The 16,373-nt window shown below is 30.2% G+C and overlaps 2 protein-coding genes across 2 annotated transcripts in view; both read left to right on the forward strand.

Annotated features, from left to right (window-relative positions):
- The first annotated feature begins 4,957 nt into the window (after positions 1-4,957).
- Positions 4,958-9,009, forward strand: LOC106465194 (heat shock 70 kDa protein cognate 4-like). Its single transcript, XM_013925396.2, has 6 exons — positions 4,958-5,093; positions 5,422-5,630; positions 5,993-6,351; positions 6,618-6,895; positions 7,316-8,228; positions 8,643-9,009. Exons 2-6 carry the CDS (start codon positions 5,426-5,428, stop codon positions 8,817-8,819), a joined length of 1,932 nt encoding a protein of 643 aa, XP_013780850.1. The 5' UTR covers positions 4,958-5,093; positions 5,422-5,425; the 3' UTR covers positions 8,820-9,009.
- A 2,761-nt stretch (positions 9,010-11,770) lies between these two features.
- LOC106465198 (translocon-associated protein subunit beta-like) overlaps positions 11,771-16,373 on the forward strand; it is a 12,510-nt gene continuing 7,907 nt past the window's right edge. Inside the window, exons 1-2 of the mRNA XM_013925400.2 lie at positions 11,771-11,872; positions 13,123-13,292. Of these exons, the coding sequence (XP_013780854.1) occupies positions 11,870-11,872; positions 13,123-13,292 (173 nt within the window). The 5' untranslated portion in view covers positions 11,771-11,869. The remainder of the gene's footprint in view (positions 11,873-13,122; positions 13,293-16,373) is intronic.

The following is a 16,373-nucleotide window of genomic DNA, read 5'->3' on the forward strand; positions in this document are numbered from 1 at the left end:
GGTTTTTATTATTTTTTTTGCTGATTTAGATTGTTTGGGATGTTGCTTTGTATATTGAGATTTTTTTTGTATGTGTACAATGTTTTAAATTATAACTGTACAATTATGGTTTATTCTTTGTTTAAGAGCTTGCATTTTGATATTTCATTGAGTGTTGAAATGTGATCTCCTTTTAATCTTTAGTATATTCTCCAGTGGCTCAGAGGTAAGTCTGCAAGCTTAAAACCCTAAAAATTGGGATCAATACCTGTGATGAGCAGAGCACAGACAGCCTACTGTTTGGCTTTGTAATTCACAACAAACAAACAAATCTCTAGTGTATTATGGTCAGCGTATGTTAATAATAAAGTGTTTTACGTGTAATTCTCTAGAATTAAGGGTTTATTCTGCATTTGCTTAAATGTTTCACTGTTGAAAAGGTTTTATATGCAAGTGCTTGCATCAGGCCTATTTTATTTTTGTATTTTGATGCACTTCAGTGTAATAAAGATTTATTTTTGAATTTTGATGAATTTAAGTAGTAAAGGGCTTATTTTTTATATTTTTATGTACTTCTGTGTTAAAGGGCTTAATTTTATATTTTTATATACTTCTGTGTTAAAGGATTTAGTTTTATATTTTGATGTACTTCTGTGTTAAAGGATTTAGTTTTATATTTTGATGTACTTCAGTGTTAAAGGATTTAATTTTATATTTTGATGTACTTCAGTGTTAAAGGATTTAATTTTATATTTTGATGTACTTCAGTGGTAAAGGGTTCAATTTTGTATTTTGATGTATTTCTTTGTTAAAAGGTTTATGTTTATACTTTGATGTATTTCAATGGTAAAGGGTGTATTTTTATATTTTGATGTACTTCAACATTTAAGTGGTAAAGGGTTTATTTTTATATTTTTATGTACTTCAGTGTTAAAGGAATTATTCTTGGTATTTGATGTGTTTCTGTTTAAAAGTTTCTTTTGTGTTATGTATTATTTGTTATAGGATTTTTTTTAAATTATGTATTATTTGTATTATAGGGTTTTTCTTTGTGATCTGTTATATTTCATATCAAAATAAAAGGCTTAAGATCATATATTTTTTTGTTTAACGATATTTTTGTTACATTTTTCTTTATTCAAGGGTTGACATGTCTACATGGTACACATTTTCAGGGGCAAGAAAGAGTTAACACAATACTCCATCGGCATGAGCCTAAAATAAGATATCTGTCCCTGCTGCACGTGTAAAATAAAATTTAAGAACAAGGAGCTTATTGCTTTCTTTAGGACGTCCCATCTACTAAATTAAAATAAAACAACTCAAAGCCAACCCTTATCATTCGAATATATTCTTTTAACCCTTTTACTGCACAATTAATTTTCAGGCTGATTCCCAAAAAGTGTCAATTATCCCCCAAAAATATAAGTATGAATTTAATCCTTTGTATTAATTTTTCAATATTGAAAGATTCTATGTTTTCTATACCTGACTGTAATATTCCTTGAAAATCAAACTGGATAGTGAAAAATAATGATTCAAACAAAAAATAGACGAAAATTAGAAGAAAAGTGTTCTCCAGTAAATGGCATAAATATAGTTAAAACTATGTTAATAAGAGGCCAAAATCATTATAAAATATAAAACAAATTATTTAGATAACAATATCCAGGATATATAGATTCTAGATGTATTCCTGCAAAGTTAGCAATTTTGTAAAGAGGCATATAGACATCCAGGTGTCATGGCGTAGAACACAGATAGCAGCATGCATGCAGGTTTGGTGATTGTTTCAAGTACAGGGGATATTCCCGCATGTTGTAGTAGAGGGAAACTTTTTTGGTAGCCATCAGGTAAATCCAAATTTCGCAGTCAATGGGTATAAATATATATTTGGATATATCCGAATTAGGCAGAAAAAGGATTAATTTACTATATCCACCACTTCCAAAGCCAACCGATTCCAAAGGCCAAACACTCTGCTAGAAAACTAGCCGACTTAGCTACAGATGACTTCCTCACTATAAAAATTTATATTCGTCCCCTAGCCCTACCATTCAGTATGAAAAAAGATAATGCATCAACACCACCAATTCCCTTAACAATCTTAAACACCTTAATTAGATATCCTCTAACTTTTCTTTTTTTCAAGAGAAACAATTTCAAAGATCTTAACCTGTCCTATGTGTCATCCTAGTAACCCTCCTCTGGATACTTTCTGATAATTCAATGTCTTTCCTTAGGTAAGAAACTCAAGGTTGAGCACAATACTCCAAATGCAGCCTAACCAGCAATTTACACAATGAAATTATAACCTCTTTAGACTTGTATTTAATATTTCTATAGATACAACCTAAAATCCTATTTATCCTCCATTAAAAACATTACACTGCTTGAATAACTTAAGACTGATCAATCAAAACACTAAGATTCTTTTCTTCCATATTTCTGTTAAGGTTATCCTCATTAAAATTATAATTCAAATTACGATATCAAACATACATTACCTAAAATTATAATAATAATTAAAAGCCAATTGCCATTTATTTGCCCAATTCACCAGTCCAAATTCTTTTGTAAAGTAGCAACACACTCCTCACAATCAGCAACACTCAAACTTTAATATCATCAACAAATTTAAATAATTTATCAACCATTCCTTCATCCATGTCATTGCTGGAAACCAAAATGTAAATGTCCCAACAATGAGCCGAGGTAGTCTACTTGTGACATTAATCCAGTTTGACCAAACTCCATTTAAAACAACCCTCTGTTTTCTTCCATCTAGTCATTTTTCTATCCAATGATCCAACCTATCCTCCACACCTCTAAATATTCAATTTTTTTAACAAGCTTGTTATGTGGAACCTTGTCAAATGCTTTATGAAAATAAATCCACATACACCAAATTCACACTCATACCCTCATCTATATAACAAGCAACCTCTTCAAAAAATGTCAGAAGATCAGTAAGACAAGATTTTCTTATTTATTGTGCAACCATGTTGACTACCAAACATAACTTTAAACTAAGTTAAATGACTTTTATATGTTAAACTACTGAACATAGAAGTTTCATAGGTGATCATGACATGTAATTAACAGCAAGTACAAACACTGGATTTTAGTATCTTTATTAAGATTGTTCATTTGTACACTTGGTGTCCAGTCTTATTTCATTTTATACTAGCTCAGTTAGAAAGAAGTTGAGGATTATTTTGTAATCAATATCTTAGGTGGTTATCCAGCAAGCATATCCATTAGCATAACTTTCAGATTAATTCAGTTTCACTTGGATTTTCCACCACAGTATCATATTTCATCTCCAGTATTATGTCATACACAAATGTAATTCTATAGCCTATATTGTTCTCAGTATAGTTTATAAAAATACAAATAAATAAATTTTAAATTATTTACAAGGGTCTAAGAAGACATATTAATCATACATATCCAATTACAGAACTGGCCATTATGCACTAATTTCAACCATTATTTACTCTCCAAAAGTCAAGGCAACATGTCTGAAGGTTTTCTTATTTGATAAGATGCAGGAACTCTAGTAAATTAGCAGACCAAGTTGCACCTTTCTAAATTACAGTGAATGTTGTTAAGTCAACTCCAATATTAACACTTTTTTTCCCAAATAACAGATTCCAATACAACAACTCAACCTCATAGTTCATTATTTCATATAGAATGGTTCTCCATCAGTAAAGTTCTTTACAACAGAAACTTATCACTTTCCAATACAGTAGCTTCTTACTTTGTGTTTTAAATTTAAGACATATCCCATTATACTTATGGTCAGGAGCTTTCTCCTTCACTTTAACCCAAGATTTGTTTTTCATAACTACTAAATAAATTTCACATTTAGTAATTTACTGATTTAAGGAATATTATATTTGCATTAGCCTAGAAAACCACAGTTAAAAACATGACTGAAGACTTCTTGTTGTATGCTTTTTGTCCTTTGTAACATTTAGGACTTAAATCCATTGTTACTAATGTTAGTATATTTTCAGCCACAAATCATGGGTAAATGTTTTAGTGCGTGAAATTTACTATTAATATTATGTTAGGCCAGTGTTACTTGACTAAGTGATTAATAAGCTAAAGTTCTGAAAAATTAGAATTTATTTAGAAAATAAAAAGGTGCATAATATTCAAATACACAAAAAAGTGATAAAAATCAATCGTAAAACATCATCTAAATATAATATAAAACCCCTTACTTTTAAAACTAACATAAATCTTAAAATAAAAAAAAATGCCCAAATATTTTAATATACGTTTTAATAAAAGTAGGTCTTGATCGAAATAGTCTTTAAAAGTTTAATACGTAATGAATAAATAATTAATAAAAGATAGCTAACAGACTTGGTATGTGACACGTCTATTTCAAAATAAAGCTTGCCAAAATAAACTAATAAAATACATGTAATTAGACGTAATACTAATAGTAATACATCCTATCGACGATTTACTTAATTACTCACGATGGTTTGTACGCTATATTTTTAATTTTATCCATTTATAAGAAATTTATGAAAAACACGATATGTTAAAACTTTTTACTTCAATACGTAGTTAGCGTTAAACTAAATTACAAACTTATAAATTAAGTTTCCATTTAATAACTTAAGTTATGCTTATAGTACTTACTTTTGCCAGTTACATTTTAATTATTTCACTCACTAGTTAAGCGTAATATTAGTTTTTACTGATATTATTAATAAACAACTTCATTATAATTTATAAACTGCTAGCCAAAATTAAAAGTAATAGTAATCGCTAAATATGTATAGGTACTTGAAGAATGTTCTAGCTATATTAAAATAGAACATGACGAACCACGACTTAGCAACTACACTACTTCTAACAAGGAAATCCCCCTCCCCGTCTATTCTGGAACAATCCATGAATTTATGACATCGTAGCTCTAGTCTGATACTGAACTTTCTCGAATATGCGTCACATCCGTTGCCGGTTGCAGATATAAGCTTGACGCGCTGGCGGTTTAGCTTACATGTTGTCTAGTTAAGTGAAAAGCACTGAGAGTGATAAAAGATTACTACTTCGGCGAACTGTACATTTTGAATTCTCAGTAAAAAGTAAGTATTGTTTTTTATAAATTTGTATATTTTCATTTTACTTGACGATTACGTAATTGTCTTTAAACAAAATGGCTATTTTTCTTTGAGTAGAAATAAGAATCTAGAAAGAATTAATTGAACAAAGTTTTTAGTAAGTTCAAGTAAGTGAATTTGAGGATAAGATGAATTGCAACGTTTCGATAATATTGTTTTTCTCCCGTTTTCATTTTACAGTATAAATATCTGAAACGTTTTTTATTAAGTTTGATAAATTGAATTAGTTTTTTATTACTAAATAAACACCGAATTTTTATTCGAATAACGGTTTCATTACTTGTTTCTATAGGACAATGGCCAAATCTACAGCGATAGGTATTGACCTGGGGACCACCTACTCCTGTGTAGGAGTTTTCCAGCACGGGAAGGTTGAAATAATTGCTAATGATCAGGGTAATCGTACAACTCCTAGTTATGTTGCCTTTACAGACACTGAAAGACTGATTGGTGACGCAGCCAAAAACCAGGTTGCAATGAATCCAAACAACACCGTATTCGGTAAGTGTCAAACTATGTGAAACGTTAACGACGTAGAAACTTGTTTATTAAATTCAACTATTCCATGTACGAACATGGGGAAACTGTCTTTACCATTTATTGTTACATAAACCTATGGACTTAAATATGTTAAGAATTTATTTGATAGATTAATATTTTTGCTCAGAATTTAATATATCTAAAACTAGTCTCAAAACTCCTATATACATAAAATAGTACTTAGAATTAATATCTTTCGAGTATTCTCACTGGTTTTACTTGTTGATAATTAGATTTTTCTGTTGACGATTTTGTAGTAGCAATAGTTGTTTACTATTTTATTTAGAAGTTGTAATATAATGTTATCAATGCCTTTTCTTCAGACGCCAAACGTCTCATTGGCAGAAAATGGGATGACCCTACAGTTGCACAGGACATGAAACACTGGCCATTTGAAGTAATCAGCGAAGCAGGTAAACCAAAGATAAAAGTGGAATATAAGGGAGAAACAAAATACTTCTTTCCAGAAGAAATTTCTTCTATGGTTTTGACTAAAATGAAGGAAATAGCTGAAGCTTACTTGGGAAAGAACATATCAAATGCCGTCATCACTGTACCTGCATACTTCAATGACTCCCAGCGGCAGGCCACTAAGGATGCTGGAACCATTTCTGGGTTAAACGTACTTCGAATAATCAATGAACCAACGGCTGCAGCCATAGCCTATGGTCTAGACAAGAAGGTATAAAACTGTACCATGCTTTACCTACGTTTATATTAGGAAAATGACGCATTTGTCGAACAAATTAATATTTAGTTTTAAATGCTGTAAAATTAGGCAGGAACGACTGCTGTATTTATCATAACTTTCTCGTTATGTTTAAACAGAACAAGTTTTTCAAAACTTCGTCTGCAAACACGTACAAGTAAGAACTTAATTCTGAACGTTTTATTTCTTATTTTCTTAGTTACATAAGAGTTACAAAAGTTGTTCTTGTTACTTGTCAGGGCACTGGAGAAAGAAACGTCTTGATCTTTGACCTCGGGGGAGGGACCTTCGATGTTTCCATTTTGACTATTGAGGACGGAATTTTTGAAGTGAAATCAACTGCTGGAGACACTCACTTGGGCGGAGAGGACTTTGATAACCGTATGGTCAACCACTTTGTCCAAGAATTCAAGAGGAAACACAAGAAAGACCTTACTGTAAATAAACGGGCCTTACGAAGGTTGAGAACTGCATGTGAGCGGGCAAAACGAACATTGTCTTCTAGTACCCAAGCCAGGTAGATAGATCTGTAACATTTCAGTTAAACACCCATTCTGCTTTTTAGTTTACCGTGGATATGTGGGGGTGTTATAGTTAAAACCTAACAAAATGAGGGGGACAAGTAATAAGTTCTGAATAGGCTTTACTTGGCTGAATTTTGATATTAAAAATAATAATCACGTTCATCTATCTACATTATACAAGAAGTTGTTAAGTTTTAGTTTTACAAAATGAAGTTAACTTCATCTTTACATTGAAATAATTTTATTTATTGTATATGCCAGTAAAACTTTCTACAATAAGATTTTGTAGAATACTGTCAACTTAACGTGTGAATGTCCACTTTTAATATGCATTAATGATAAAAATAAATAAACAACAACAACAAAAAAAAAAATGAATAGATGTATTAAATTTCTTCCATGTTTATTTACAGTATCGAGATTGATTCGTTATTCGAGGGCATTGACTTCTATTCCACCATCACCCGAGCTCGTTTTGAAGAGTTGAACTCTGACCTCTTCCGGGGCACCCTTGACCCAGTAGAAAAAGCCTTAAGAGATGCAAAAATGGATAAAGCTCAAGTTCACGAGATTGTGCTTGTTGGTGGTTCAACCCGAATTCCAAAAATCCAAAAGCTTCTTCAGGATCTTTTCAATGGAAAAGATCTCAACAAGAGTATTAATCCCGACGAGGCTGTTGCATATGGTGCTGCCGTGCAGGCTGCAATCTTGAGTGGTGATAAGTCTGAGCAGGTCCAAGACTTGCTACTGCTTGATGTCACGCCTCTGTCCCTGGGAATTGAGACTGCTGGAGGTGTCATGACCACCCTAATAAAACGGAACACTACAATTCCTACTAGGCAGACCCAGACATTTACAACATATTCAGATAACCAGCCTGGGGTGCTTATTCAAGTGTACGAGGGTGAACGTGCCATGACTAAGGACAATAACCTACTAGGAAAATTTGAGTTGGGTGGTATTCCTCCTGCTCCTCGTGGAGTCCCACAGATTGAGGTCACATTTGATATAGACGCTAATGGCATCATGAATGTCTCTGCTGTAGACAAGAGCACCGGGAAGGAAAATAAGATTACTATCACCAATGATAAGGGTCGCCTTTCCAAGGAAGAAATTGAGAAGATGGTGAAGGAAGCTGAGAATTACAGAGAAGAGGATGAAAAACAAAAATCTAGAATTCAGGCAAAGAATAACGTAGAAAGTTATGCTTTCAACATGAAATCGACAATAGAGGATGAGAAATTGAAAGACAAAATCACTGAAGATGAAAAGAAGAAAATCTTGGATAAAATTCAGGAGACTATCAAATGGCTAGACAGTAATCAGGTTAGTAAAAGGCTTGATGCCTTAATGTAATTAAAACACGTGTATAATATTAAAATATTGTTCTGAATCCTATTTCCAGAAATGGAACTCTTCAATACATGCTTATTAGTAACTTCTAAACAGGCATTAATGTTCAATCACTTTCATATCTAGTTGTTAACTGTTGTATCTTACTCTTAATTTATAAATCTTAAACATCAATTTTTAGTAATTTTTCACAAATTGAGAATTTGTCTCAAAGCAATTCAAACATTATACAGTATTATAATTTCATTTTCCATTTCCTAATATTGTAATTTAGTTTATATACAATATTCCACATGATAATGTTCATTTAAGTTGTAGATGCTTTAAAATGTTTAAAAATTACAATTTTGAATAACGATGCCAAAAATAAATTTTCCCTATATTCAGTTGGCAGAAAAAGAGGAATTTGAGCACAAGCAGAAAGAGTTGGAAGGAGTGTGTAATCCAATCATTACAAAGTTATATCAGTCTGGTGGAATGCCAGAAGGAGGCATGCCTCATGGTGGTGGAGCAGCTCCTGGAGGTGGTGGAAGCGGAGGACCCACTATTGAAGAAGTTGATTAATTAATTAATCTTGCTGTATAAATGTTTTATAATTAATTGTAGAATAATATTTTTCAATTATTTTGTGTTATTTATTTGTCTTAGCTTCAATCATTAAGTCATGTTTAGTGTGTTATAATTTGTTATATACATAAAATATTTCAATTTTCCTATGGCAAATTTAAATAAATATTTTTCAAGAAAAAGAATTGTGCCTCTTTTCTTCAATAAACGACATTATATATCCATCTTATGTATTAAAGCATTTTAGTTAATAGCCTAAAACATTAAATTTATTTGCTCTTCGTTTTGAAACACATTATATTAGTAAGTAATCTTATAGGATTGGTTTCTTTAAAGACCAGAATTATCTCTACCACAGGTCTGATTAGGAACACAACTTTGACTTAATCTTCCGTTAAAATTTTCATTTAGATGTATGGATTGGTAAATAATGACCGAGACAACAATTCAAAAAAGAGGCAACTTTTTGCACACTGTTACTGGTTCAGAAAAGTATAGGTACACTCTCTAAATTATTTAAAGAGTAGAAGCCTATTTTCATACATAACTGGAGCACGTTTCAAATTACTTAAAAAGAAATTACCCATATTCTCTTCATTGATGAATATAAAGAATATTTTCATTAATAATTACGATCTTGACCAAAAGATAACGCGGAGTTTTGAAACATTTGAAATGGAGTAGGGAGTTACTTTACGAAAGCACCATGTAGAATAATTTATTTTGAAAAATGGCTTATAAGAATAGTATTTGCACGCTAACAAGTGGATAAGGATTAGACCAGTTATATTTTGAGCTTTAGCAAAGAGTGAAGTTTTATAACCATTTTTAATAATCGTCAATTCCTTAACTTTTTGTGCGTACCACGACAGTGAGGCTGATTTTGGGGAAAAAATAAGCCACGTACGTTAACAACAACAACAAAAATCCAATCCTTTCCTTTTTCGTTATTAGAATGTATAATTCAACATGAAAAACTATTTTATTTGATAATGTGCTTGCACTTTAAAGTTTAATCAAAAACTCGGATACCTGTACTAGAAAAGTATTTAATACACTTTGTGACATGATGTTGAAGTAAACAGTCTTGAAATTCATGGCAGGGAATAAAGTACAATTCAATAATCATTGAAGACTATACATTTAGATATTAATTTTTGAGAGATATAACATGTTTATTTATATGCTGAAAAATAATTTACCCATTTGACGTTCTTCACATTTTTGGATGCATTGTTTGTTTTTATTGTATAATGTGACATAATTTCGCCTTTTTAAAACATTAATTTCATCAAACCTGTCGAGAGAGCTAATTGAAGTTCTAAAAATTTTATTAAATACTTTTTGTTCAGTAACATACAGCGATCAAGTGGTAAAATACTTTTGGTTGATTGAAGAAACATAATAACATCGTAATGCTTGGAGACGGCTTGAATGGGTAATGAAGAAAAACTTTAATATAATTGTCATACCTTGTCGAAACGTTGTATATTTGTTGTTATGTTAAACTTGTATTAAAGTTTTTCTTCATTACCCATTCCAAGCCTTATTAGTCTCAAAGTGGTTTCCTCGTCATCGAATAATAACATGGTGTCGAGTATTACTACTCAAATCATTCGAAAAGTGTTCTCCAAGCTAATTGTTGTTTCTAATACGATATTTATATATTTGATTCGTTGTCCTCTATATAATATAACCTGTATATATTTATATAAGGTTTAATGTTTTGTTCTCAAATAGGTTAATGGTTGACCTTGTGTCAGGTAATTTACTGCCATCTACCAGCTTTTAGAAAATGATTCAAAAATACGCCTTAGCGTCACACTAACCCTGTAATGTTTGATAAGTTATCCGAAATATCTTAAACAATAATTTAAAAAGTATATTTTACTTCTTATTTTTTATTTAAACATTCTTCTCTGTCATTATTGTTATTATTTTGAATTTACATTTATAAATTTTACGGTTTATTTTGATGAAGCTATGCTGATTTTATTGTTTGACATAAAATTAAGTTGTGGTTTTTCAGATTTTGGATAATTGTTTTCTATAGTTATTTATTTTATGTTACATCTCAAACAAAACTTTTCTTCATCATTTTGAACTTCTAGCTATGTAAAACATCTACTAATTTTACCCTTCTATAACTAGTTTAGAACATATCTTTATGTTTAATGAGTACAGAATCAGTAACGTCAGAAACAGAATAAGAATTATTACAACTTTTTTATTGATTGAAACTGAAGTTTAATTAAATAATCTTAAAAATGCTATTGTCAATGAATGTCTTGCATGTTTAAATATGTTTATACAAACATGTATACCCTTAAACACATATATATATATTTAAATATCTATCTAGATATATGATGAATATCTGAATAATAATTTATATAATAATCCACACAAAACGTTATAATTAAATAAAATAATAATGCTTTCGGCTGACTACAATTCTTCTAATAATATATACGAGTAAAACATATAATGAAATCTAGTTCAAACACCCTTTGAACAAATAAAATTATTGACTTATGGAAAACGTATTTAAAACATAAGGTTTACCATTTTTTAGGCAACTTAAGCTTCTCAAGTTATCAATAGATCCAAAGTTTGTTTTTGTGTGTAGCTAAGCACAAAGCTACACAATGGGCTATCTGTGCTCTCCCCACCATAGGTATCGAAATTTGGTTTCAAGTGGTGTAAGTCCGCCGACATACCGTCGTGCCACTGTGTGAAAATCTCATTAACTGTGGATGTGTTTTTTATTCTTTCTTTTTTTCAGATACTTTTTAATTTGTCCATTGCGGCTTCAAAATCAGAGGCACAAAAATCCAAAAAAAAATTTGCAATTAAATCTAGTTCTATAGCAATTTTTAGGCTTTTTGGTTTCCAATAGCTCGCCGTCTTTTGGTGTTTAATTAAGTAGTAACTTCAGCACTAGGCTTTTACTTAAATATTTAATTTTAAAGTAATTTCTTGTAGTTGGTGCCCTCTATCACCATTTTCGTTCTCTTTAAGCTTGTGTCAGCCACGTAGACGTGAGCATGGTTAGTTTGCCCGATATTTTTATTTATAAAACATTTAATTATTTAATGTAAAATAATGGTAATGAAGTTATTGATTACTATTTCTTACTGCATGTGCACATTGTGTATTTGTTTAAGCGTGCTACCTTTTAAACTTGAAAATTAAAAACCTAACCGTAATACTTCAACAAGTTCAACGGCGTGGCGCCACGAATTGCTGCATCCATGTGGTCGCCGATGGATATACCAATTACTAATAGCAACATTTCCAGTTTCACCCTGAATAAGAAAGGTTCACCTTTCGAAAGCGCTCGGTTTATAGTGTTTTTATTCAATTCTAATTGCTTATAGTAATACTATACAGTACATTTATCTGTTATAATCGTAATTCACACATAACACTATTCTTGTAAAGCTTGCATACTCTGTAATCAAACAGTTGAACTTAAGAAGTTAAGTTCTGCCTTGGGCACTATATAACTTATAAGGCGACTTCTTCGTAAGAGTCAATTATTATTTTATTTGTTTTTGGTTATTTTTATTCATTTCTTGATCACCTTCTACACCAATAAAATCATAATTTTTATTAGGTTAACTCTTTGTTGAATAACATTTTGTGTATTTTTAGATGACTATATTTATACATTTTGACAATAATCAATTAAAACTAGAATTTAAAATACTTTGTATTTATTTAACTATAAGTTCAGTTTTTAAATGGGTCAAAAATTATATAGATATGCCAGCACTATACTTAAGACCCAGTCTGCAAGCCAGGAAGACATTTTTGGTGGATTGATTCCTAGATTTAGCTTTTCTGGTACTTTTTTTTTTTTTAATTCTGAATTGTTCACCAATATGCTTAAATTTGTACTAGTTTCTAGGGCATGATGGAGTAAAACCCATACCCCTATCCAAAATTTTACACAACACAGTAATGGCTGAACAAGTTGCACAATATAAGAACTGGTTCCTCAACTCTGTAAAGATATTTTCACAAGTTCTGTTGATAGAGATGATTGAGGAAGGCTCAACAAAGCTTATTTGATGCCGTTAAGTGGCTAAGTGTGCTGCTTCCTTGAATGTAAAACATTTCTACTGTTTTGTGCAACAGGAACACAGTCTGGCCAACCCCCCTTAGCTTCATATCTTCAGTGTCCAAACACTATTGAGAAGGTTGTTCTTTTAATGGTAAATAGTGTTGTTTTTTTATTTACTTAGGGAAGTATGCCAACTAATAAATGTTATTTTTTAAAATAATTTTTCTCCAGTTCTTCAGATATTTGTGTGCTGTTGTTTTACTTGTTGCTGCTTGTGGGGTTAGCAGTGGAGAAGATGAAACAGTGGCTCGTCTCTTAGTTCACAAACGAATACTAAATCGATTTCTTGTAGAGGGAAAAGACCTGGTAGTGGACTACAATATTTACAATGTTGGAGGAAGGTAAATCTATAAAGTATACATTCATCATCTGTAGATGCTTGTAATTTGCATGATTTTTGTGTAAAGTTATTAGTATAATTACACTTTTTTTTGAGTACTTCATGATTGTTTGAAATGAACTTAGTGGTTTACGATGGTACTTTATGCATTACTTTTGAAAGATTTGGCTTGCTCTATATGTGTACATTGATTGAATTATTACACTTTACCATCTTTGAAACAGTGTTAAAGATTTTATGTTACACTTAATAATATTTTAAATTTATTCAGCTTTGATTGATTATTCTGAAATAAGCAAATATTATATTCTCATCAAAGAAAGAGCATGTATTAATCTCTTCATTAGCATCAGTAATTCAATCGAACTTAAAAAGAAAATTAAAAACAAAAACAGTAAACATTTTATAATTTAGTAATATTTGCTTTAATCTTTCTATTGATAACATTAAGAAGTCTTTCATTAGTAATTTCATAATATTTTAAGAATTCTGATAAATTAATGCTTTGTGTTAGTAAACCTATTTGTTTATATGAACTAGAATTTTAATTTTTAAGTAATCTTTGTAAGAAAGACTAATATTAGTTGTGTTTGTGAATATGTTGCTTGTCTTTTACTGAAATATACAAGTTTTCTTGACACCAGTAAATACAATAATTAAAAAAAACAAAACATTATGTGGCTTTAAATGTAAGCATTGTTAATCAATATATATATGTATTTATAAATTTTCAATAAAATAGAAAGTCTTATTTTCAGGGCTATAAAGTTTCTATTTCTGAATACAAGTACACCAAACAAGCTATGTTACAATGTTTACTACTCACAGGTTGTTAGATACAGTTTGTTCAATATTATAGGACTTTATGGTCAAAGTTCATAAACTTACTCTAATTTTTCACACAAGGTTTCTCCAACCACATTGTGAATACCAGATTTATTCAGATTTGCAGTAAACTCGTTAATCTTATTACTATGTTACTATCGATTATGAGGTTAATAATTTATTGAATACTTTTCAAAACTTTCATATACAATTTAATTTCTTAAATTATTTTTTTAAGATTATAATGAACACCTTTTTTTTGGCAACCTTTGTTATTTTAATCATCCACTATATAAAGTTAATGCAAGCTATATAAGAATTCCTTACGTAATATGCATTGCATCAATAGTTTAGTTATATTAGTTTTAATTATTTTAGTTGTCATATTTAGTACTATTGTTACTTCTTTGTTTAAAGTCTAATTATTACTTTTAATATTCTTCTAACTTACTATTGCTTATATATATATATTTCAGCCAGTTTTATTATTTTAGGTTTTAATTTTATCCATTATTTCTGGCTGCCTATTCTGTAAATTCAGCATGTGCATAGAGAACAGTTAATGTATTAGACATAGCTCATATATTTAGTAAATTGTCCTTATTTTGAAACATTTAATTTTATTATTAATTACAGTATTAATATTTTACTAGATATTGCATGAGTTTGTTATTATTCTTATTTTTATCTTAATAATCATTCATTTTTGCTGCACTCTGAAGCAAATGAGTAGTTTATTTATTGTAAATAAGTTGCATTGTATTCTTTTGTTTATTCTAATTTTTCTAAATATTGATTGAAATGTTTGTGTTTATTTTTCATTTGTTATGTACACAGACACAATGAGGATTATTTTGTATTTTTAGCTTAGTATAGAGATTTATGACAAACCTAGAACTATTTATAAGTTAGCCTAAACCTTGTGGGATGCTATTGGGACCACAGATGAATGCATTCACTAACAGTGAACACTGTGTTGATTGCTTGGATAATTGTAGTGGATTAGAAGTTAATTTTTCTTTCATTGACTTTAAGTTTAGTTATTAACAAGATTTTTGTATTTCTTGCAAGTCATTAAACTACTTTGTTTACAAAAACATTTAGTATATTTCTGTACAGTAAGTTGCTTTTAGAATTCTGTTTTTGCACACTTATCACAAATATTACAAGACAGTTGGTTGCTCTTGTAGAGCCTATTTCATAAAGACTTAAGGGAATAGAACACTAAGTTTATTGTTTATCACAGTATGCTGTTAGTTCACTTATAGGTTGGCACAGTTACCCAAAAAACCCAGATACATGTTGGGTTTTTAATTACCTGACCCTAAACAGGTCTCTATTTACAACTTGGTCATAAACTTTTAATTTGAGAATTTAAGAAAATGTAGAATGTATGACAACACTGCAGTTATATTCATGGGTGTCTGGCCAGCGTAAGAAAGATGAGGTTGAAACAGTTGTATTGAGTAGTAAAAAAAAAAAGGCTAACAAGTCTACGGATTTGAATAGAAGAAATATATATGAAAACGATGGATTAACTTAAAAGATTAATATTTGTGATCAATTTAATGTAAGTTTGTTTATCTTTATTTCTCAAGCAGGACCAAAATTCTTAGGTATTTTTCGCACTGAGTACCTAGTGTCACATTTTCTATGTATCCTCATCTCTAACATTAATATACCTAAGGGTTCTAGCTGCAGGTGGATTTTTTATCTTCTGTTGGAGTGTACAGATATGTACTTCTTTGTACTCAAAGAATAGGCTATATGTTGTTTCTGGATAACTTTTTAATTAATAACAAATGACATTATAGCAATTTAAATGTTTACTATTTCACTTGTATTTTTTATTGCAACTTAATAAAAAATAGGTCTAAATTGTGTTTTATACAGGACAAAGAAGAGGTTATTGTTATACTCCGAAATGTGCTTTATTTTGGATGGAAATGTTGCAACTTAATAAAAAATAGGTCTAAATTGTGTTTTATTCAGGACAAAGAAGAGGTTATTGTTATACTCCGAACTGTGCTTTATTTTGGATGGAAATGTTGCAACTTAATAAAAAATAGGTCTAAATTGTGTTTTATACAGGACAAAGAAGAGGTTATTGTTATACTCCGAAATGTGCTTTATTTTGGATGGAAATGTTGCAACTTAATAAAAAAATAGGGTACTAAATTGTGTTTTAATACAGGACAAAGAAGAGGTTATTGTTATACTCCGAAATGTGCGTTTATTTTGGATGGAAATGTTGTCT

Source organism: Limulus polyphemus, unplaced genomic scaffold (assembly GCF_000517525.1).
Source record: "Limulus polyphemus unplaced genomic scaffold, Limulus_polyphemus-2.1.2 Scaffold1865, whole genome shotgun sequence".
Classification (NCBI taxonomy): domain Eukaryota; kingdom Metazoa; phylum Arthropoda; class Merostomata; order Xiphosura; family Limulidae; genus Limulus; species Limulus polyphemus.

Excerpts from the sequence above, each read along its gene's own strand:
- LOC106465194 (XM_013925396.2), top strand. The coding sequence starts at position 5,426 with ATGGCCAAATCTACAGCGATAGGTATTGACCTGGGGACCACCTACTCC. Across the intron at positions 6,352-6,617 it reads CCTATGGTCTAGACAAGAAG|GGCACTGGAGAAAGAAACGT; the intron begins GTATAAAACTGT and ends GTTACTTGTCAG. Across the intron at positions 8,229-8,642 it reads AATGGCTAGACAGTAATCAG|TTGGCAGAAAAAGAGGAATT; the intron begins GTTAGTAAAAGG and ends CCCTATATTCAG.